This window comes from Lepisma saccharinum, chromosome 25 (genome assembly GCF_977018435.1).
Source record: "Lepisma saccharinum chromosome 25, izLepSacc3.1, whole genome shotgun sequence".
In the NCBI taxonomy this organism is placed as follows: Eukaryota; Metazoa; Arthropoda; class Insecta; order Zygentoma; family Lepismatidae; genus Lepisma; species Lepisma saccharinum.
Window position 1 is genome coordinate 8,111,997 of NC_139253.1, and position 25,575 is coordinate 8,137,571.

Consider the following 25,575-nt stretch of genomic DNA (forward strand, 5'->3'; position numbering starts at 1 on the left):
TGTAGGCTATGCTGCAATAGTTGTACAGTGGGATCCATGAGTATTACCATGCAAATTGTTCATTACTACTAGTAACAGTGTACTTCATAGTAACGCCTTGCACATTACTCGATGAAACAGAAAAAATAGTGTCAAATTCGCATTTCTAACTTATTGTTGCAGGGTAATTTTGCTTTGAAAAGGTGAAATTTGCACGTAAGATTAAATCCATGTAATTATTGCTATGGATTACTAAAAAGAATGTAATTAGCCCAAGCAGAGGGGGTGAGTTCTTTGAAGGAGGCACCTTATTATATTCCCGTCCCAGCCTTAGGAATTTCTAGCTAGGGTTCTGAAATTTTCGATCTTAAGTTGTATAAGACTTGATGTTAAATAACCAAATTGTGGGATATTGAAATCTTGTTCTTCAACCACAAACACTGCTTAAATACATATTTATATAATTATGACACTTGAGATTACTAGCTTTCCGTTATTTCAAAAATTTGAAACATTAACAAATATGAAAAATTTAACAGGCTATTGTATTAAGATAAAATGAATTATTATTCAACAAAATATTTTGAGGGGTAATGCATCCACGGTCTGTGACTGTCCAATATTGACATTCACAATTATTATGAACTTATTGAAAAAAAAATTAAGGTGCTTGCAACACTGACACATATTTCTTTTGTTTGAAAAGTTGTTGATAAAAATTGAATATCTTAAGAAATGGCTGTGAATACTATCTATCATTGTGATTGTACAAGTGTGTTAATATAGATTTATATTCGAAATTATGATGTAATTTTTTTTTGTGCAATCCGTGAACTTAACTAAAAGGTTATTTGGGATTAGGCAAAGGGCCACGTCTCAAATCTTTGGCGACCGTGAAAAGGACTCGATTAATGAAGTGTATTTTCGGATTTTGAGGAACAAATGTATTTAGTTCTCAACTTTTAAATTTGATTGCCCTTGTACAATTTTGAAACTTGTGTATATTATGACTGATAAAACAAGGAAAGAGGTAAGACGACAAAATTGTTAAGAAGGAAACAGTTCATTACGACAACAATGATTCAACATCTGCAGTGCAGGATCGGGAAGTAAGTAAGCAGACCGGTACATCTGTGAATATTGCCTGTTGCAATGATCCTGATAGTGATTTGAGATCTATACAGTGTGTAAGTTGTCTTTCTTGGTATCATGTTAATTGCTTAAGGTTAACTGCAACACACAAAAAAAAGGTAAAGTGTTCCCCTGTGCACCTTAGCACCATGCCATGAAGGCATATAGGGGGTGCGGGGGTAACGCCTCACACTTTCTTGATCCGGTCGTGAGTGGGGGGTGATGTGATCAGCACCACGTCCCTTACCACCAGGTACCCATGTTGTTTGACACTGGGTGGGTGCCGGGGCCACTTCCAACATTAGAAAAGTTCCCGGATTTGAACCGGCCCGGGGATCGAACCTGGGACCTTTAGCATGGTAGACAGACGAATTACTGACTGAGCCACCGTGGCCGTATTTATTCTACCACCAGTGAACAATTTTCTTGTTCTACATGTAATCCATAATATGATCCTTTCAAATTGCCATCTTATTTGGAAACTGATACTCCAATTTTTTCTGAACTTCTGGACACCATTAAAGGTATTAAAGGTTTTATTCTTCACTTTTGTATCATTTTTGGTTATTCTCAAAGATGAGGATGAAAGGTGGTAAGATAAAATTGGTGAAAGTTTAATCACCAAAACACATGGACATCATCAAACACGAGTCCCACGGAGGACTGTGAGTCCAGACACCAGAGCCTCGTCAGTCTGCAAAATGCTGTTCAGGGTGTACTATGTGGAAAAAAAACAACTCCATGGTGCAATAGAACTTTTGAGAGCCAACAAGACCCACCAAGAGGCTTTTTCATTGGCTAACGCATAGTCAGCACATCGAGTCCTATTGCAGTCTTTTTTTTTTCTCTGGCTTTCGATATTAGAGTCTGCTAATACTTTTCTTCAGGAACCCTCCTCCCTTTCCAATTGTTCTCAAGATGCTGGGTCAACATTGACATTTTTTGAGCTCCCACCGTGAATCAAACCCAGACTGCTCGCACCAAAGGCAGGAGTGCTAACCATTTAGCTACATGGGAACCCTGTACAATGTGGAAGGGAGGTTGATATTTGGGTGTATTCAAAAGGGCCACTGCTTTCACCCTGTTATAATTATCAGTGTTTTCAGCATCATGAAGAAAAGCAAGCAACCATATCAGATTTAACCCTTTTCGGATGAGAGACTGAGAATACTGACTTTTCCCCAACAGACATTTCTTTTTTGCTGTTTTTTTTTTTAAAAAAAAAACATAGAAAATATATTGTTAAGTGTGATATTTAACATTTTTTTCTAAATCTACAACACTTCCTCTTTCCACAGATATATAAGGTATGCCCAAATGAAAAGGAGACCTTTGCTGTAGCGGCGTAATATCTAATCGAAGAGGGTACATATGCTTGCCGATAGATGGCGCAGTGTTTGTCCCAGTTTGCAGGTGTAGCGAACGGCTTCGCCTGCTGTTTCCTCAGTTGGCGATAGTTGTTTTGCACGGACGGGTGCATTATGGATTACTCCAGATCAGTGCAGAGCTGTAATCCAATTTCTTCGCGGAGAAGGCGAGCATGCTTCACAAATTTATCGCAGGATGAAGGACGTTTACGGAGAGCCATGCCATCAAAAACAGGAACAGTGGTAAGCTCTCGAAGGGGATAGTGCTGCTCGAGGACAACGCTAGGCCACATGTGGCGAGGAAGAACCTCGACCTGCTGAGAACATTTCAATGGGAAGTCCTCACACATCCTCCATACAGCCCCGATATTTCCCCATGTGACTCCCATATCTTCGGCCCCTTAAAACAATCACAGAAAGGTCAACAGTTCACCTGTGACGAGGAAGTGCAGAACACCGTGGAAAACTGAATCCGTAAGCAACCCAGGAGTTTCTACACTGAAGCCATCCACTCCCTTCCTACGCACTGGGATCAGTGCATCAATATCAATGGCAATTATGTGTAGGTATCATGTTACACAATAACTGTACTTCACATATTATGTAATGCTAATATTCTGTAATATAATATTCTTTAGATATAATGGTAGTCTTCTTTTCATTTGGGCATACCTTATACAATAATATGTTATATTTTACATAAATTTTCTCACATTTATGATGTTCTTCTTTAACGATTACTTGAAACTAAAATATACCGTGCATCCAGTTCCTTGCGAGGCTGAGAGATCGGGAGAAGTGTGGCGGGTGGCGCTCGCGGAGATGCCGACATTTTTGACCAGTAACGTCCCAATTAAGTTTACCCTCGAAAGTGTTTTGCTTCACTTGGAATTGTTTGGAGGTTTCAAATGTGCAACACTGTATTAAGATTACGTTGAAGACTAAACCGTTGAGCTTGAGTTGTTTTTTCCTTCGCGACTACAGGTGCCCTGGACAGAGCTGAGAATGGAGTGAGGAACAGACCTTGAAAAAAGACCGTGCTAATTTTGTACTGTGTGAAAGAATGTGGTTTTTGGTTACTTGCCGTGCTACTTTGTGTAATTACAGTGTGTGTATGTTATGTGTACCTGAGGCAATTGGAATGACAGCCACACAAAGTTCACGTTAGAACAAATACTTTTTATTCATGACACTTACGTGAAAAGAGACTCGTGTCGAGACGTGTGTAGGCAACTTGCACAGAAATTCCCTGGCGTTTCACCTCCAAATAGAGAGACGATCAGACGTCTTGTGCTTATATTACGAGAAACTGGATCGTTAAAAAATAGAGTCTACCGAAAAAATTACGGAAGAACTTTTGCGTGTGAATCAAAATTTCATCAAACGATGCCAGGAATGTGTAAATGTAGGTGGACATCACTTTGAACAACTCTTATAACACAGGTTAGTGCTCGTTTTGCAATATTAATATACACCCGCCGCAAAATGACTTCGGACCTCATAACAAAAGCACAAAAAATTACATCTTTATCACAAGCCGAAGGCTAAGTCCCGAATCATTGACTTTTTGATAAAAGCAAGAGACTTGGTAGGATTAATTGTTCTATTATTAAATATATTTCCAGTCGAGTAGCCAATCGATATCTGCACCCCGACGGCCACCATCTTGAAAACAATCTGCCATAATTGATATTTTTTTTATTTGATACATTTTATTTTAGTTTATTATATTTTATTTGAGTACAAGTAAAATTCAGGAACGAACTAGTGGTTGGTATTTTAAAGAGATGGTTACACACACGCACGTGCAATTATAGCCCCACCATTCATTCACAATAGAATCATGTAGTGAACCAGGAGCTATGGCCGTTGACGATCTTATTGGACAGTAACCAACACAGCTATGGCAGTCACTGATTCTGGAAGAATTAATTACCTTACAATCATTTTGTAGCAAATAATTTGCTTAAACATGGTAAAATAAATTGATTCAGGACTACTAATTGATGCAATCTTCATACATTTTCATTTCCATTACAAGCATGTGGCAACATTGTAGATTTGACATTCAGTCACGTTTCTTTTGATATAATGTTCTACACACATCACTTATTGGAATATCTGACACAGGAGGTATGCCTCCATGCCACTCACTTGAGTTTATATGCAGTGCATGCGAGTCTGTGATTGTTCGAAGATCATCTAATCTAGGTGTCATAGTCATGTTTATACCTGGGTAAATTAAAAAAGCAAAAATTGCCAAACCAAGGCAGAAATACACAGGAATCGCCACTGCCCAGTATTTTTGAGGCAAATAAGTCAATCCAATAGCATTGAGCCATTCGTCGGGAACAAAAGCCCAAATCACATAGAGGACAAAGGCTGTACTTGAGCCTAGATATAGCACAAAGCCATACACTGCCCGAGTTGGAGTAGGAGCTGGAGTGTGTTCTGGCATTTTTATGTTTATACACTGAGAGTATCCTTCACAAACTCACACCAATGAAAATCTTCTTCAAAATAAGGGCACGAAAGAAAAATATTTACATAAAGTATGCACTACCAAAAATCGTAAGTGTCACTCCGTGCTGGGCCAAACTGTTCCATGGTTTTTGTTACTAGGATGAGGTGATCCATGAATGAGTTAATGCCTACCCTGAGTTGCCTTGGTTCTTGTGCTTGAAGATTTCTACAAGAAAAGAAAACATGTAGTTATGAGATTAAGCCAGTAAATAGGTTACATATATGTTAGGTAAAGTTTCCCGTGCATATAGCACCATGCCATGAAGGCACATTTAGGGGATGTAGGAGTAGGGCCCCACATTTCTCGATCTCAGTTATTTTGAAGGTGATGTGATCTGCATCATGCTCCAGACACCTTTAACCACCAGGTACACATTGATTTGACACTGGGTGAGCCTCGGAGCTGCTTTATACGGGGACAAGGCCAGAAAAATTCTGACATTAGATCACCCACCCATACAATTGAACCCAGGTTTCATGCATGGTACCGACTAGACCACCATAATGAAACTACCAGGTGGCCCACAAAAGTAGCCTGGCTGGGTAATACCAGAGACGAGCTAATAATTGTATGTGTAACTTTCTGTTATGTAAGTAGACATAGAAATCTGTACACAAGCAATACACGTACTCATTCTCATGTTTAAATGTAATTGTTCATAAACATTGTTAGTTGCTCATGGATCTGTCAAATGCCTAGCAGTTCTGGTAAACAAGTCGCGTCGAGAAGATGGTGTTTTCCATGCAGCAGCAAATTGTGATAGTGGAAGAATATGTGCACATGGTACCCAGGAACAAAACCACCTACGAAATAATGCTGTTGTTACGCTTCCTGCCTACGAATGTGTATAATGTTGTACACAGTCATCTCTATTTTTATAATTATAGTCTTAGTTGAGTATGATGTACTGGTCTGCTGAGAATCCACATATCCTGCACGCTGAGCACTAAGACACCCCTCCATGACCAAAAAATTGGTGTTTGGTGTGCAGTTTCAGGAACATGTATAGTGGGTCCAGTGTTCTTTGAATCAACAGTGACTATGCAGTTTATAGTGGCTTCTTGCAAACGTTTTACGACAAAATGAAACCAGAAGAAAGACTATACTCCTACTTCCAACAAGATGGAGCCACATGCCACACTTTGAACAAATCCCTGGCGTTGGTGCATAAACTGTTTACATAAGAGGGCACAGTAAGCAAGGGGTTGTGGCCCCCTCGTTCCCCGGATTTGTCCTCCTGTGATTTTTATCTCTGGGGATGCTTAAAGCAGAAGGTGTATGCAAAAAAAAACATCCCCTGGCTGAACTGCAGCAAAACAGTAACAACACCATCTGGAGCATCACCCGTGAAGAGCTACAGGCTGTGTGTCAGCCAATATGCTGCGACGTGTGCAGAAGTGTCTCGACGTTAAAGGGGGCCACTTTCAGCATCTCGTGTAACATGCAGGTAAGTCAGTGTTCACATTTTCCTACTCTTTCGTACCTTTCTTCCGGCCGGTACCGGGTATTACCACGCCGGGCTACTTTTATGTTAACATCATGTGTAACACAGTCCAAGGCACATTGCACTACATCAACACAACTCTCTATATGCGGCATCGCATATATGCTACTGGAAGAAAAAAAAACTATGTGAGTTAGGAACTTAAAAACAGTATTTCTTGACAAAAATTCCACCGATATTCACACTCAGAACCACGATGGATCAACGGATAGGGTGTTTGACTTGTTACATGGGAGACCCAGTTTTGACCAACACAGAAATACATAATGTTATTGTACAATACAGCTGTGGGATTCACCTAGCTTCTAATAAATTGATATCTGGCTCCAACTCTGGGGTAAAGGCAGATGGAGCATTGTGCTGATCACACCACTTCCACAAATAGCCAAGATTGTGGATGTATGGGGTTCTACCTCCATATCCCCCAGAATGTGCATTGTGAGTAGATTTACGTTTTTATTTGCTTCATACGTACAAAGCACACATTTCGCATATTACTCTAAGAAAAAATTGGATAAGTTTTCTTCAAAATATATATTGTTTAGTTTAATGTAGGGATGAGACAGATTAATCGATACTCTACTGGTATTGGCCGATATAGACATATAGGCTAAGGTTTTAACGCCCCCAATTGTGTCTCCAGGGACCAGCCCTGGGACAGAACCTTAGCTCGTAACATACTGGTGCATCGGTTTCGGTATGATCCGATATATCTATAAATATCTTACAATTTAATGCAATATTCTGCAACTTCGTTCTATTTTTTTATGGATAATCTCCATGCCTTATTTTTTAAAATAAAAATGTCTACATACACCGCTTTTTATGCATTGTAGTCCCTGGCCACATATATTTATTATGGATATTAGTGAACCATTCAGGTTCCTCAAGGACTATTTGGAATTTTATATTGGATTGGTAGAATATCGGTTACCAGTGTCAGTAAATTGCATATTGGTGCTTTATCGGTATCAGCCAAAATTTCATACTGTCCATCCCTAGTCTGTTGATTTATAAAAATGCCCAATTGTAACAATTTCACAACACACAGTATTAAAAATTACTCTACTATACCATACTATATTCTTCCAATAACATTCATAACACAGTAAGTGTCCCAAGGCACATGTTATATTCTAGTCTGAAATTTCTTCCATTTCTACAGGACTATTTCGTAACGATCCGTAGTATCTTTTAATTATTATGGAGAACGAACTCCAACTTCCAGTCATTCAACCATCGTTTTCCAATCAGGAAATATTCAGAAACATCACAGGAATGCAGTGTCAGACAGCACTGAAGCTCTTCCTGGTCATCAGCTGTAAACAGACGAAATCCAGGAAGAGGCTACAGGCCTGACTGTGCATTTGTTTATTAAATTGAATTGCAATAAATGTCTGGGAGGCAGAGAGTTTGAGGTCAGTTCTAATTCAGTTATTGAGGAGCAAGTTACGATTGAATAGAGAGAGAGGAGGAGGTTCTAGGGAGAGCGTGTTAACGCTAGTCGCAAGTCAGACTCTACGTACAGTCACAGGCATAACCTCTCACGGCAGATCTTCAGTTGCAGTACAGAGACAGGTATATCCTTACATTACCCATGCTGATCCAATCTTTAGGGGTGTGAAACTCAAGTGTCATGTGTTGCCATTCAAGTGTGTAAATTTAGTACCTCTATCGCCTTACCATCAAGCTCACCACGAGCAGAGAGTGCTTTACCATCATGGATGAATGATGATTAGTGAGCTACATTCCCAAAAGATCCCACATACCTAAGGGTATGAGACGTGGATGGAGATGCTTAGGGCTTTCGTCCATTTTTACAGAAATGAGATGAAAATTGGTGATAAGACGCAGGATGTTCACTTATGAAAATTTCAATTTTAGGACATGAAAAGTGAAACCACACCTAAAAATTATCAGAATCAAGGTTTTATCAGTTTTCTTTTACCGTCAAAAGTATGCATTTTGAAGCACGGAATCTGGAAAGTTGCGCGCGGATTTATATTATGTTTTAAGTACCAGCGGGGGAAAATAGTGCAGTAAACAATGATAGATGTCGAGTTCTAACTCGAGGATGAATCAGATGAAACCTATCGACCTCAAGTCAGGGTCGGTCACCCGCAAAATGTAAAAATGCGGAGGAACCTGCACCCTAGCTCCGTCGCGGTTATCCGCGTCGGGCTTCGATTTGGTATCAGGAGCGTCCGGCATTCCGCATTTAGGGAGGCCCATTTTGCCAAAAATGCGGCCGGCCCCGGAACTTCCGTGGACGTTTCCCTATCAATCCGCTCCTGGTAGCGCTGTGGTTCGTATCCGGTACCCTGGCTACAACAAATTCCCACCTGGGAAATTTTTACCATCCAGAATTTTAAATAGGGAATAAGGAAAAGGCATTTAGATTTGATGATTTCTTGCATTGACAGTGATTTTAGAACGTAAAAGGTAGAATTTTTTTTTACATAATCTTGAATACGAAAATTATCACAACGTTGGTTATGAGGATGCAGTAAGCTACAGTAAACGATTTTTTATCCTTAACATTTTAATTAATTAACAACGTGGAATAAAAGTGGATTTTAAAGTTATTTATGAATGAGGAAGATAAATTCGTGCCACCGAGTCAGAGTCAATCAGCACTATGGTGCATTTTAACGAGTCATGGCACAGAGTATGCTTGTTTGAGTCAATATTTTGTTTTTGTTATTATTATTAATTGAAATTCCTTAAAAGTTTAATTTAAATTTGGTTTAAAACTGACCGTAACTTGTAAAGGATTTAGAATGCTTAAACTATGACTGCTAAGACTTTTGCAACGAGGATATTACATTTTATACATATATAGTTTTGGGAACGAATAAGGCCCCGAGGACCACTCATTTATATTCTTAATGACTGAAGTCTCCTAGCACCTCATGAAGGGAGCTTAGATTAAGGAGATAGTCAAGTTTATACGAGATAGTCACTTGCCTTATGTTACCTTAACTTACGAATACATTGCCTACAAATTTTCAATTCATGTTAATATGTAAAGAAACAAAACGCTAATTATATTCCTCGACACGCTGTACAATTATGTCCGCTATTACGCCAAGCGTATATAGTTAGAGTGGCGTACCGTGATTTAGGGTATAAACCGCCCGATTAATTAAAAGTTCTAGTTGAGAAGTAATAGATGTATAAATAGGCTGCAGTGACGTGAGATGTCCGTACACGGGTAAGCAGTTGTGACGAGAATGAATCCGTACACATATATACATATACTTATATGCTTTAAGCAAAGTTAGGCACAGCCAACTTATTTTGAATAACTAGAAGAGAATTATGAGAGCATCACACGGCGTGGACGTTTCTCACATATTAACGAGATTTTTTTTTGTTAGTATATATTTATATTTTTTTTTTCTCTGTCCGAAACAATGTTTTGTTTGACAGTTGAATATTTATCCTTAGCACGTTGTAGCTTCGAACGTTAAAAACTTTAAAATGTAGATTGTTTTAAATCTTAAAATATAAATATTGCAATTTTTGCTCCAAGTTACGGCATTTATTAATGTTAAATAGGTCCTACACGACTCAAGTGTGCACAAAGTAAGTTTTTTTTAAGGCATTAGTCTCTATTAATTTATTCAAATTTCATAATATGCGATAATATTTTGTTTAAGCGGTATAATTTATACTAGCTTAGTAGTTACATCACTAACATTTTAGTTATACTTCAGAAGAAGGTAAACATTTATATTAGCAAAGTTTTGTATTAAGCGCCAGTTATTGAGAATATTTATTTTATATGAATATGTAGACGTCGACGTCAAGATATTTTTTGCGCCCCAATAACAAGTATTTTCCTTCGGATATTGGATCTAGACCAAAATCCTGGAAATCCATTCTGCCATCGCAGATTGATTATGGTTAAACCACAACGGTTTTAGTTTTAAGCTTTGCTACAATAATATGCTAAGCATATGTTAGAATGGATAGAGAGAATGATAGATTCTTCATTTTTAGTGATGTCAGCATAATATAAGGCAATTATCGCATATTTATAGATTAATTATTTTATTTTTGGGATGGTCGACTTTAAATAAGCATCGTTTCCCGTGTAATTTTGTATTTGAGTACATTTTTAACGACCACTTGCACACTATGAGTAACATAAGAGACTAAAATAAGATTTTTTTTTTACACAGCAAGGATTAAACAGGCTTCTACAAGTAAATGTAACCAGTAGGGAAAATAAGCGCAAGGCGAAAAATAACATTATTACTCGTTTAGCTTTAAATACGTTTTCATATGTCCTTATAGTAATATGGTATTTTCATTTTAAATGCACAAGACTGGTTTTCTCATCAAAAGTAAAGTAGAAGAAGCAATACATTCAAGCAAAGTTACTAGCTACCAGTATTTCACAGCAAATGATGTATTTTAGAAGTAATCGATAAACAAACTGGGCGTACATACGCAAACGAATCTATTTCCTCATTGTCATTGTACAGTTAAACGCAGAAGCATGTTAAGGACTTAGGCATTGATGTAGATGCATGCAATACATTATTGACGCAAAGGGTACATTTCAACGGCATCCGAGAAACACAGCAGCGGCCAGAGTTCAGTTACACGGCTTTACATATCTTTTGCGCTCGAATCTACGACCGGACGAAGAATTTTGCTAACGTAAGAATTTCCCCTCCGAACCTCTCCCGTTATGGGGATCAGGTAGCCAGCCAGCAAAACCCCGGTCGCGGGAGACATGTAGACTTGAAGCAGGAAAATTATCGTAAGCAGAAATGATGACGGCTAAATTCTTTAGACTGTAGCAGGTTGCCAGAGTGTTAGAACGTTGTCAAATAGTAACTCACACCTCAAATAGTAACTCATAACAAGCAATAATAAATTAAACTCAATTAATCGAATCACGACATATATCATTGGTACTTTACGGGGACAAAAATAAATTAAAATTCTGATTGCTTTATAGGCACTATCCTATTTTCTTTCTAGATTCTGGAATAACCGTGTTAGCTTTCACGAAGCTATTCTCATCATATTTCTTTTTATATTTTTCCACTAGGAATTAGCATTTGTCATATTTATTTTAATGGGTATAATATAAGAGTTTATTACTAGTTTAAGTATATTTCAATTGAAAATGGCATTTTTAAATCATGAGTGGCAAAATATTATTCTTGAGTGTTGTACCAAAAAGATTGGATCAAAATAATCCTTTCCCGGAAAAATTACCCTATCTTAAATCTACGCTAACATTACCTTTACCTTAAACCTGTCTCAAATTCGAAATTTATCAGCTGTCGGCCAGAGAACAGCCAGTGTCAGCCGCAAGGGAAACAATTCGGCATTCCCAAACCCGAAAGGAAAATGTCGAACCGGGAACCACTAGCAGCGCGTCCAGCATCCTGACAGCATTCGCCAGCTTGGGAGCCAGACTGATGAAACATGTTTCAGCTTTACTCTACAAGGGATCAAGAACCCCCCCGCCTTGTTAAGGCAATTCGTAAAGTACACCACGTCATGCCACGTTCCAGAGAATCTACACAGCTTCTCAAAATTGTCGTGCTACGTCTCGAACAAAATCTCTAATATAATCTACAAGTCCAGCAGTAAAACGTTTTACAAACAACGACATGTTCCAGAGTGTAAACTACATGATTCCTCCATTAAAGTGTCATGCTACACTCCTAATATACATATTACTTGACACACTTCCATGTCATGTACAACTCTACGAACGTACGTCTATTCTTCTTCACAAAGCCTCAAAAGAAGAATCGCCCAACGAAGTGTTAGCAGTACAAGAAGTTTTCACACCAAATGTTCCAGTTTTTCATCAAAGGGGTAAAATCATTGATCCACCCCACGAAGTTCGTCTAAAAAAAAACAAGCAGTACACATAGTGATTATTCCTCCAGGAACATAGTTCTCCCATTCCGAGGACACATACGACCACACATTCCATTGGTCGTTACATGATACACTCAGCAGCAAAAATGTATTCATCAATATTCCAATGCAGAACAATTCTCATTGCCAGAAGAAATCACGTTTCTACTCTTAAGTTTGAACTTCCCCAAATTATCCCTTCCCAAAGTGCAAGTACAAGAAACGCAGGCAGCAGAACTCTACAGGGAAGATGTTCATTCAGTGACAGACAGAAGGAAATGTACAATCTGGGTTGTCCGACTTTCATCAGTACATTCCACACAAGTACAGTGTGGCAGAACGTAGTGGTACTGTACTCTCAGGTACAGTAAAATTCCACGAAGTATAGTCAATCTGAGCTGAACATCGTGTCTGGAATAAAGGATGATTATCCTAAATGGACAATGTTACGATTCATTTGTTCATCGTACCTTAGGTGAACGACATCGAGGTCAAAGATGTTTGTTGGACTTTTCACTCTCAGCGTGTGTTCAATGCATGTTTATGGAATTATCAACGAACAATTTTAATAGAAGAATAAATACAACATTGATATGCATCGACAAAAGGTGTAACAATTGCGATGCTTAAATATTATTTCTACTTGAATTATTAATTCATGTGTTATATATGAGTGTGTACATATTTCATATTAAAGGACGGAGTTAAATAAGTAAATATATATTGTTAATATAAAAATAAAGACTGTGATCCATCGATAATAATAATACAGGAAAACTATAGTGATACGTGCTACGATTATATTTATGTGTGATAAACTCAGTTCGCAATATTCGGCATACGTGTCGACCCTAGTAACCAAAAATTACTAGCAACACAGGTGCAACGAATTATGTATTTATACAAGTGCTTCGATTTATTTCTTATTCAGTGCTCCACATTATTTACGGTGAAGGAAGGCTATTGGTATCTATAATTTAATGTTAACGCAAATTTATTATGTAATTTTGAGTCTCTTACCTTCAAACGGTGCAATGACTGTCTCGTGTAGACAAACACATCTTGTGTCGCAAGAGGCTGGTCACGCTCTGACGTGACGTATTAAATGAGTGTGTTTTGACGGCGGACGCATGTGACGTCAGGTCTCTACATCAACAAATGCATGCGTTATGTTATTTCACGCTGATCCACTCACTTATTCAGCAGAAATAATGCATTGTGTTATATGTTCTTGTGGGTCAGTGGGTTTATAAGATATTCACTTTGGATAGGTTCATGGTTTTTACTTTACTATTTTCTTGTTTTCGGCATTTTATTTTTGTTTTCGTTTTTTATTTTTATAATAAATGGTATCCCTATAAGATTGGATCAGACATAAAGACGAATTCAAAAGGGAATTCTTTTCCGGAGAGGGACATCGTAACGATCCGTAGTATCTTTTAATTATTATGGAGAACGAACTCCAACTTCCAGTCATTCAACCATCGTTTTCCAATCAGGAAATATTCAGAAACATCACAGGAATGCAGTGTCAGACAGCACTGAAGCTCTTCCTGGTCATCAGCTGTAAACAGACGAAATCCAGGAAGAGGCTACAGGCCTGACTGTGCATTTGTTTATTAAATTGAATTGCAATAAATGTCTGGGAGGCAGAGAGTTTGAGGTCAGTTCTAATTCAGTTATTGAGGAGCAAGTTACGATTGAATAGAGAGAGAGGAGGAGGTTCTAGGGAGAGCGTGTTAACGCTAGTCGCAAGTCAGACTCTACGTACAGTCACAGGCATAACCTCTCACGGCAGATCTTCAGTTGCAGTACAGAGACAGGTATATCCTTACATTACCCATGCTGATCCAATCTTTAGGGGTGTGAAACTCAAGTGTCATGTGTTGCCATTCAAGTGTGTAAATTTAGTACCTCTATCGCCTTACCATCAAGCTCACCACGAGCAGAGAGTGCTTTACCATCATGGATGAATGATGATTAGTGAGCTACATTCCCAAAAGATCCCACATACCTAAGGGTATGAGACGATTTGCTATAAAAATATATGTGTAATTAAAATAATGCACATTAAGGAATTCTGTAAACAATACAAATACTGAAAAAATGTAAATTTCAATTAACCAAAAATGTAAAATGAGCACAATTGTGAGCATTTACCAGTGATTAGTATGGTCTCTCTCAAAATTTTAAGATCATTGTTGTGTACTTTTACTGTAAATAGATTTTATTCCATGGGAAGTATTTATAGTATCATAATGTGAGCCTTTAGAGTGAAGTGACAATTAAGTGATAAGTATCAGGTGACAAGTGTTATAGAAGTTTCTCCCCAAAGTGGCAAGTGACACGTGATATGGTCACAAACTGCACACGCAGCACTGCCGCACTGGGCACTTTCCCCTCCTGTCTGTTTAAAAAAAGCATTCATTGTACATGAATGACAAACCCACTGAAGTGAAACAGTGCACGCTATTGAGAAAACAGCCCAGTTCAAGTGGACATGCACCCAACAAAGAACACGAGCAGCTAACGACTGATTTAGCAACTTAGGAAATATGATGTCAGCAGTGATGTTATGATGGCACTTATTCTCTTCTGTGCAAGCTATGCTAACAGCACTAAACCTGAGCTACTTAACCCATTCACATGTTTATTGCTGCAGGTCAGGTTTCATGCTGTTAGAATATATCTCCTCGAGTTGCTGTTGCTAGCTGCTCGTACAAGCACCATGTGCAGTTTGTCATGTTACTCTTAGTAAAAAAAGTTGCATACTTCTGTAGGCCACATGTCACTAGTTGTTTCAGTCTGAAAGTTTGATGCTTTTAGAGCTATGAAATCTGTTCGTGTACAATCATGAATTGCACTTAATACACAAGAAGCTATCTGATTGGTGCTGCCACCTGGACAGTTCGATTTAGTACTACATGCCTTGGAGTATGTGTAACACAAGCCTGGGTAACTCACTGTTATTATAGAAGTTTGAGTTCTTTTTAAGTCCACTTTATGCACAGATAGGCTAATCTAGACTAGACCTACAGTTTAAAGTGGGATCTGAACCACTATGTGCTTCCACCCAGTATTGAACCCAGGACCCTTTGATTACAAGGTGATGACGTTTTCCACTACATCATTAGGGAGGCTTTCTGTAATTGAAGAAGTGCTTTTATATGCACTAGAGTACTGCATCGGACCACTTTCGCTCGCTCAAACTCGATTGAATCTCCCACACTCGAGTGTGCTACGCTCGATCGTACCGCACTCGTAGTGGAATGATTGAGCCTAATAAGCACCATCATCAACCTAAAACCCATACATGGAAGGAAACCACTATATGCAATTACAATTCTAAATCATAATTCCTTAGATATTATGTAAGACTCAAATACAGCACATATGAAAGTATGCAATATCTACAGACCGAAACATAAAATGGATACACAAGCTAACAGACCTGTCTAAGCAATTAAAAATATCGTATCACAGTGCAAGAAGTATGTGTACATCATTGTTAAGGATAATAATATTTTGCAAAATAATAAAATGCAGTTATGACATTTAATCAAACATCATTTCAATGTGACAATAATCGTAGAAACATAAAATATCAGTCTAAGCAGTTTCAGCCCATAATCATCTATTTCATTTTTACATATCTCGGTAAGATATACAAAACTGCATTTTAACATGGAGATGATCACTATGCTCGTTTATTTTTCAATTTCACTTCGTCTTTCACTTCACGATACATATTTGAGGGTCAACTACCATACACAAATGACGGAAATACTTTTACTAATAGGGTTCGAGTATATTCCCCTCGTTCAGTGGTTTTTTCCTCAAGCGGAATAACTATCAATTCTGTATGCCATCTAGCGTTGCCCGTATGAACTATTTGCCGCTCGAGCGAAAAATCCTCATTGCAGCACTCTAATATGCACATATGGACTACAAAGCGAACAGTGAATCTGGACTGTTGTAAAAGTAGACTTGAGGTTTTGACGATCATGTTTTTGCAGTGTTCAAACAGAAAGATAGCATCGCACAGGAGTGTTCACTGGCCTCCACAGGTGCAAGCAATGTTGCTTAAGCCTGGTGTAACGAGTGGTGTTGATTATTCATGGCTGTTTATTTGGAGTTGCTTAGGTTCCCTACATGGTGATTTTCTCAGTGGATAAAAAAAAAGAAGAAAAAAATAACACCGACCAACCGTAAGTCAAATTTTGTGCAAAACTCAGGCAAAGTAAATTAGAAACAATGTGTCAATAACTGTTCAAGGAGTATTGACCCTCTGCACATCTATAAAGTGGAAAAATGTGCATGGTTTATGATTATGTTCTTTTTAACTTGCAGAGATGTGTTACGGTGAAATAAAGTATCTCTCTTAGCCTGAAGCAGCCCAGTCTGAGGGCTTCACACAGTGAACATAGTACCCATCAACAAGCCAAAACAACATCAGATGTGTGTGTGTGTGTGTGTGTGTGTCCATTCATCAATTTCATCATCATCATCACTCATCCCCATCTTCGCAATTAGCCTAAAGTGGCAGAAAAGCGAAGAAAAATAAATCAATCTATCAAAAAAGAAAGGAATGGAACTTAGGATATTTCCTTGATTTTTATTCCTCTTTCCAAATTTAGCATCACTTGGACGTTTGTTTTTTAATATTTCTCACTTCATGAACAAGAACTACTACATAAGAAACTTAACAACATACGGGAGCAGCACAATTTCACCAACCTTGCTGAAACATGGGTGTAGAGGCAGGAAGGGGTGAAAGCGATGTCAGGGCATTTTCTTGCCTGTTGTCTACCCTTCAGCGACATAACCAATGGCTTGAACTATTCAACTAATGAACTTTGTTTTTCTAATCTGGTAATTCACTTTCTACTTTTCTAGTGATTTAACATTTTCTGTTTGCTGTTTTGGTACTTTTATCGTATGAGGGAAACAGCTACGAATCATATATTTCGGACTTCTTTACATTGCTAACGTGTTATTTTCAAATGTGGAACATTTCCTAAAGTGAAATAATGCATATCAATGTCTATTTCTTAGATTTATGAGGCCGTGATAGCGTACTGGTTTAGGGGGCGTTCTGAGAGTGTTTTGTCGATTTATGCAGTGTTGCAACCTCGTTCGCCGGAAAATATCTACTTTCGTGCCCGGATTTGAAATTATGCTAATACGTCGCAAACCATTGACGTTAGCCTCACAAACCATTGATGTTAGCCCCAAAAACCATTTTCCGTAAGGTTAGGTTAAGTTAGGTTAGGCAAGCATAGTTAAAAAAAAAAAAATACTCGACACGTCATCTTCTAGTGAAAACACGGCGAGGCTGAAACACTGGCTATGGGGTTGCATCATCTTAACACACGGAACATTGCACTCTTGTGCAGAAAGCAAATGGCGGGAGCAGAAACAGCGTGTCGGACAGAGATTTTCGCAGAAAACAACACGCATTCACATTAAAATGGATCAAATCTACATTCAGGAACTTCCACAACGCTAAAGAAAATGATTTCCGTGTACTTTCTCCTGTAAATTTGAAGGAATCCGTTTCCCTCATACGATAATGTTACCGTTGTAGGGGCATAAAATATTTGTCTGGGTGAAATATATTTTAACGCCGAAAGGAAAACTTTTGTGAACTATAAATCTTTCTAAATTTATCATTCTTACTGCGACCTCGAAGCTCATGCAACCCCCCCCCCCCCCCTCCACCGGTGGTCCCAGTGGTGTTATTTATGCCACTGCCTATTGTTCTATGGGTACCCTGAACATGTAATGGTAAACATACTCAGTATTTCAATACCAAAACTGTAATCTGCATAGGACACAGTTCTTTTTATACACATTGACGAAAAATAATTAAATGTCATTAGTACGGAGACAAATTTATGGTAAATAAAAGCTGAGGAGAGGGGTAAATAAAAATGTTAGATCAGCGGTATATACCAGCGGTGGAAAAAAAAATTGGCACACACTTTTTCATTATGAGAGGAAACAACATACAAAAGAGCTATAAATTGATAAACTACTTCATTTTTATATACTGTACACATACACAAGTACTTAGCTGTCCAACCAAAAAGAAAACATCAACACAAAATCACTTCATTTCTAAATTGCATATCTCAAGCGATTTATTCATTGTATGTATTTAAAGGATATCTTTGCTGTCCAACAAATAAAATAATCACTACTGCACATACACAAACACATGATGATAAACAAAATTCATTCATGACTGAACACAAATGACACCATTGTTTCCCTTGAAGTGGGGGAACAGACTAATCTTATCGCTGCTACAGGTAGCAAGTTCAATGAAACTGGAAGTTGAGTAGACATTCGGGGGAAGAAAGGAATGCAGGTTTACAGGGATCGAAGTTTTCGAACTGAGATCATGTGCATGGGAAATCCCAATTTGCAGCATCTTCCTAATGTGATCGAAGATAAAACGTTCTTCAGCAACAAGTGGTAGGAAACTATAGGCAAACGTTTCGTTACAAATCAACAATTTGCACGCATAACCTCGATTGCCGGTTTTTTGCATGTTTTCTACTTAATTTGATGATATTTCATGGTTATTTCACAAAAAATCACACATTTCGCATTACTTCACGAATAAAAATCATGCATATTTCATCATTGGGGGTGTAGTTACGTGCAGAATGTTCAAAATTGCATCTTTTATTTACATTTTGCACATCGCGAAAATTCAATGTCCCTAGTCATTAGTAAATATGTAAATTTTCAATGCTTTGTCATAAATTATATTTTAGTACAGAAAAATCTTGAGTCTTTACTTACACAGACAGAATATTATCCTTCACTTCTAAATTCTTTTTTACATTGCTTCTTTTAGGCTCTTTATCAACTCTCAGTGCATGATATGCAATGTCAGCTTCTCTTGAAGATGGAAAGGGAACAGATAATTTTCTATGTTGTGTTAAGGAACTTTGCATTTTATAAAAATAACGTTAATACTACGTTGCTACTCTTTATACTCTGCATATTTGTTTACGCATTGTTTATACTGTATGTACAGAGGCATATATTTGTGTTTTTTTGTCACCTTCCATCCATATGGAAATTTAAAATACTGCAGTTCTGACATGATGTTAAGATCAATTGAACCAATTAAAGTTAATGGGTACCTCATATTGCATTCTACTTCATACACGTTATTTTTTATCACACCCCCTGGCTTGTACAGTTCGATATTAACATGGTATTCTAGCACCCATACAGACAAGCCCTAGGTAAAAACCAGAATGTAGACACACATAAACAGCACAATAATAAAAGTTGAAACACTCAATATTTTAGCCTATATGTATCATATCAACACCAATAGAAAAATGGATAGGAGGAGATAAGGGTTGTTGAAGAAAGTATAGCAGTTCATGTTGAAACTTGCATACAAGTTTGTTTTATTTCATCCTACATGAAACCTGGGCATGTCATGCCCGTCTATCATTTTATAAGCTTCACTAAGTATTATTTACCAGAATAATTATGATTTGGAAAGTAGCTGATGCAAGCTTTTGTGCTTTGCAGTGCGCTGTTTTTCCTCCTTTCTGGTCATCTCAGACTTGCAGTTTGTCTGATTTTCATGAGAGGCTCAAAGGACCAGATATAGCATCATCAAGTGTTGGAAGTATATAGGAACGTTAATTGGAGCGAATTTATAATACCGGACCCCTCCCCAATTTTCGTAATATTTCGAATACTCACTAATTGAGGCCTCCTAATCACGAATTCGAAGTTAAAATTTGGCGGTCACATCTAAAAATTGCAAAATAAGCGAAATTGAGTGATCTGCGATCGACACGATTGCTCATTATTTACCGGAAAATTTTGTTAATAATGAACAATCGTGCTGATCGCACACCATTTAATTTAGCTTATTTTGCAATTTCTACACCTGACCGCCAAATTTTAACTTCAAATTCGTGATTGGGAGGCCTCAATTAGTGAGTATGCGAACTTCAAAGCACCCGTACCGATCGATGTATGTCGAAGTTGGTTTTTCACGGGTGTACACCATGAAATGTCATGAAAATTGCTGTCAAAATTTCCCGCCGATTCCAGGCTCTGCCCCTAGGGTAATTAACCTGCTGCCTGCAACCACTATCGCAGCAACGCCTGTCTCTATAGATACATTGGTAAGGAATTTAAATATTAAAAAAATGTAAGTTTCGTAGCACGTAGAACTCCAAAAATTACTTTCCGTGCTCCAGAATTTCTTTCTTCACACTTAGTAAGTAACACGTAATCTTCATAAAAAGAAAAAAAATTCTTGCAAATCGACGGTGGGTTAGATAACCATGGAGCCAATGTTGTGTGGAGCAACCCGTACATAAGTAGTTTTACGACCCCAAATTTAACTGTTTCCCTAACCTAACCTTACTGAGAGAATGTTCAGTGCGGCTATCCATCAATGGTTTTCCGGTAATTGCAGCAACGAACCTTTCTGTAATTGACCGCAACATCTTAACCTTAGAAGAACCACCGTGACTAAGTATTTCGTGAGTATACTTAGTATTATGGAAATTACAGAAGAGTCCAGTACTGTAAATTCTAGACCATTAATTTAATACTAAGAGCTCTAAATGTGACTGCACCTAACCTAATAACAAAAGCATTTAGCAACATAATACTTCTTCCACCCCAGGCATGTGAAGCAGGTAGTACTGCTGGCAAACAAAGGGTCCAAGCTTTATTGTGATTTCATCATGCTTAGATTTTGATTTTGTAAAAATTTACTATGCATCGGACACCTGTAACTCCTCCATTTAGTCAATTTTTGACATTCGTACTTACCTATCTGCTTCGTAGAACATTCTTTAAGGTGTATTCATGTTTTTTCATGCAAGTATTGTCAATTTTTCATATTACGATTACTTTTTTATTTGCATTGTCTCACTTGCGTATCACACAGTATGGCGCGTAAACCTTCCTAGATAATCGTACGTCGTGCTTGTCTTTTGTTCGTTATGCAGTGTTTCAACTTTCGGAACCCAAGAAATACCCGTGAACGAAGCTGATGTAATTTTTTTAATTATGTTTACCTAACCTAACCCTACGGAAATGGTTTGTGGGGCTAACGTCAATGGTTTGTGGGGCTAACACCAATGGTTTGTGGCTAACGTCAATGGTTTGTGGGGCTAACGAGGTATTAGCATAATTTCTAATCCGGCCACGAAATTAGGTATTTGGCAGTGAAAAATGTTGAAACACTGCATTCACACTCCAAATCGACAAAACACTGCCACATCGTGCGATCAACCAGTACGCTATCACCATATTGCGTGTTCCGTGTTAGAGAACCAAGAAAACGAAGAAAGAAATAGACATTACATGAATTTCCGCTATCATACATTCCCACATCACACAAAACACCTTCCAGATGTTAGACAATGCTACAGGAACTTATTACCGTAAGTAGTTTCTTCTGTAAAAATGAAGAAATGTCCAATGGATAGTAAACTTGTACCCAAACTACTGCTCCTACCTTGGTTCGTTTATCATGCAGTGTTTAAATGTGTACTTTCTTCTTGGTGCCAAAATGTTTGAAGATTTTGTTCAATAAATGCTTTCGTAGGGAGGTTAGGCAGGTCAGGTTTAGTTCCCTTAGCATGTTAATAATAACCCTAAATACTTTCGTTGTTAAATTAGATGTATTGTAAACTCGTTCCCAGGAAAGTTCCAATATATTTCTACATTCATTCCCACTAGTTTACGATACTTACAGTCGCTTCTATTAAAAGCGAATGCCTTGTCCATGGGAAGCGCACAAGCTGAAATAAGGTAATTTTAAAGTGTTTTTTTTTCAACATTTTTTTTTTAAATTCAAACAGTGCTCATTACTTTAAGGAAGGTTCAAATTTCGTGTGACAATAATAGCAAAAATTCTACTACAGTCTCTCTGCTACAAGAATTTGAAAAAATGAATCATAAAACAATCGGAACAGTTACCAAACAAAGAATCTTGTATAATAGAGTGTACGGAATCGTTCTCCAGAAAACATGCAGGAAGGATTACGGTAACACTTTACTATACCAGAGATGGATTTCTTCAAATTTACAGGAGCAAGTACTTACGCAAATCATTTTCTGTAGCGTTGTTGATGTTCGGTAACGTAGTTTTGATCCATTTTAATGCGAATGCATGTGGTTTTCTACGAAAATCTTTTTCCGACGCGCTATTGCTGCTGCCGCCAGTTGCTTTCTGCATGACAGCACAATGGTTCCATGTGTTTGATGACGTAAACGCCATAGTCAGTGTTTCAACCCACGCCATCTTTTCGCTATAAGATGACGTGCCGTTGTCCGTATATATGCTAAATTGAATGAAAGGAGTGTTATGGAACCTAACCCAACAGGTCTAACCTAACCTAGTAGGCATACCTCGTCCCCGTGATGGTTCGTGGGGCTATCATGAATTTTTGGGCTAACGTCAATGGTTTTTGGGGCTAACGTCAATGGTTCAATAATTACTCTTTATATCAAAAATTGAACTTGGTACTAATTTACTATCCTTCGGACACATTTATTTACTTTTACAGAAGAAACTACTTACCGTAATTAGTTCCTGTAGCATTGTCGAACATCAGGAAGGTGTTTTGTGTGATTTGGGAATGTTTCAGAGCTGAAATTCATGTTATTCGTTGAAAATCAATTCTTCGACGGAGATAGCGTTTGGCCCGTACATCTGCGTATACCATGAAGTTCGTACACCTTCATACACCATCACCTTCATACACCGTCGTGACTATCATGACGCGTCGTGATTGTGTTTTGTTGGTATCCAGTGTTTCGAACTGCCTGCGTTTGCGACGAGAGTTAGAACTGTGGATCGAGGGTTTGGAGAATGACGTGTGGTGGGTGTGTTGTAAAGTTTGTGCCGGGTGTGGACAAACGATTGGCGCTAGCCGCACGAACCATTGGCGCGTGGATAGGTTAGTAGGGCCACGCAAAGGTTTCAATAGTTAAAAAGATAGCCCCCGGAACCATTGGCGCTAGCCCCACAAACCATTGGCGCGTGGATAGGTTAGTAGGCCACGCAAAGGTTTCAATAGTGAAAAAGATAGCCCCACGAACCATTGGCGCTAGCCCCACAAACCATTGGCGCGTGGATAGGTTAGTAGGCCACGCAAAGGTTTCAATAGTGAAAAAGATAGCCCCACGAACCATTGGCGCGTGGATAGGTTAGTAGGCCACGCAAAGGTTTCAATAGTGAAAAAGATAGCCCCACGAACCATTGGCGCTAGCCCCACGAACCATTGGCGCTAGCCCCACAAACCATTGGCACGTGGATAGGTTAGTAGGCCACGCAAAGGTTTCAATAGTGAAAAAGATAGCCCCACGAACCATTGGCGCTAGCCCCACGAACCATTGGCGCTAGCCCCACGAACCATTGGCGCGTGGATAGGTTAGTAGGCCACGCAAAGGTTTCAATAGTGAAAAAGATAGCCCCACGAACCATTGGCGCTAGCCCCACGAACCATTGGCGCTAGCCCCACGAACCATTGGCGCTAGCCCCACAAACCATTGGCGCGTGGATAGGTTAGTAGGCCACGCAAAGGTTTCAATAGTGAAAAAGATAGCCCCACGAACCATTGGCGCTAGCCCCACGAACCATTGGCGCTAGCCCCACAAACCATTGGCGCGTGGATAGGTTAGTAGGCCACGCAAAGGTTTCAATAGTGAAAAAGATAGCCCCACGAACCATTGGCGCTAGCCCCACAAACCATTGGCGCTAGCCCCACGAACCATTGGTGCGTGGATAGGTTAGTTGATTAGGTTGGGATACATAGTTAAAATTTGGTGTCAGAACGCGAAAAATAAAGTTCAAAAGAAATAGATTTGATTAAGTTTGTCGACGGGCTTTTCTTGGGTTCCGAAGGTTGAAACACTGGATAACAATTGAAAATCGAGAAAAAACAAGGCCGATGCGTCATTCCTACGCGTTATTATTTACGAAGGTGTGCGCGCCATGTTGTGTGTGAGGCAAACGGAAAGGTAGGAGGAAGTAGTAGTCGTAAAGTGAAAAATTGCTCTTACTTTCATCAAACCAACGTCAATACACGTTCAGGAATGTTCCGCGAAGCAGATACGTAAGTTTGAATGTCAAAAATTTGGCAAAAGAGAAGCCGGACGCGCAATTATGTAGGAAGGTGTACTCGCGATATTGTGTCTCAGGCAAGGGAAAACACCTACCAGAAAGACGTTCTGGTAATGTGAAAAATTGCAATTAATTTCATCAAAACAACGTTAATACACCTTCAGGAATGTTCCGCGAAGCAGATACGTAAGTATCAATGTCAAAAATTGACGAAACCAAAAAAATAGAGGTGTCCGAAGGATAGTAAATTTTTACCTTGAACTTTTTTCGTGAAAAAATTTCGTGAAGTGTTTTTATTTTCTTAAAAAAAAAAGGTAGGTATTTTTCTGTGAACAAGTTTGCAACACTGCATGCACACTCCAAATCGACAAAACACTGGCACAACGCGCGATAAACGGGTAAGCTATCGCCATTGTGTGGAAATAAGGAAGAACAGTAAGTACTCGCAAATGTAAGAAATAGGCATTATTTTCGTAAGAAATTCATTATTTCACGTAAATCAATATTCAGAAATGCAGAATAGTACGTTAGCAATGTAAACAAGTGTGAAATAAATCATTGACAGATGTCTCCGGTATAGTAACGTAGTACGAGGAATTACTAAGAATCTAAAGCATGTTTTGCCCATACGATAATAGTACCGCATGTGTTTACATAAAAATTGAACCATGTTAAAAATGCTTGTGTACCACAATAAATTCGGAATTAAGCAATGGAAATTTTGGTCACCAGGAATAGTACATTACAAATATCCAATTACATCCTATTACAGGGGTACATTGACAAATGAAACAGTTTCATTTCGATCATTTTCCACCAGGCTAGTATTCTGGTGTATTGGCCTTGCACCGTAATTAACATAAGATCGCAAATGTCTGCCATTCATACTTGTAACGCACACCATAAAAACAGAAGGATACAATTCCAATTCCTCTTTTGCACTGTCATTCTTCTCCATATCAGCCAATTTTTTACAAGAGCCAAGACATATCAGGCAATTTTTAACAAGTCTGTGGTATCATTGTTGTATCATCAAAGATCC

The 25,575-nt window shown here is 38.5% G+C and overlaps 2 protein-coding genes across 2 annotated transcripts; both read right to left on the minus strand.

Moving 5' to 3' along the window:
* Positions 1-4,230: 4,230 nt before the first annotated feature.
* Positions 4,231-4,935, minus strand: PIG-P (phosphatidylinositol glycan anchor biosynthesis class P). Its single transcript, XM_083111155.1, has one exon. The coding sequence runs from the start codon at positions 4,933-4,935 to the stop codon at positions 4,546-4,548; it is 390 nt and encodes a 129-aa protein (XP_082967281.1). The 3' UTR covers positions 4,231-4,545.
* Positions 4,886-25,575, minus strand: Tcs6 (Threonyl-carbamoyl synthesis 6). The gene is made up of 3 exons (XM_083111156.1): positions 25,454-25,575; positions 19,214-19,342; positions 4,886-5,166 (listed from the first exon to the last, which is right to left on the minus strand). Exons 1-3 carry the CDS (start codon positions 25,489-25,491, stop codon positions 5,037-5,039), a joined length of 297 nt encoding a protein of 98 aa, XP_082967282.1. The 5' UTR covers positions 25,492-25,575; the 3' UTR covers positions 4,886-5,036.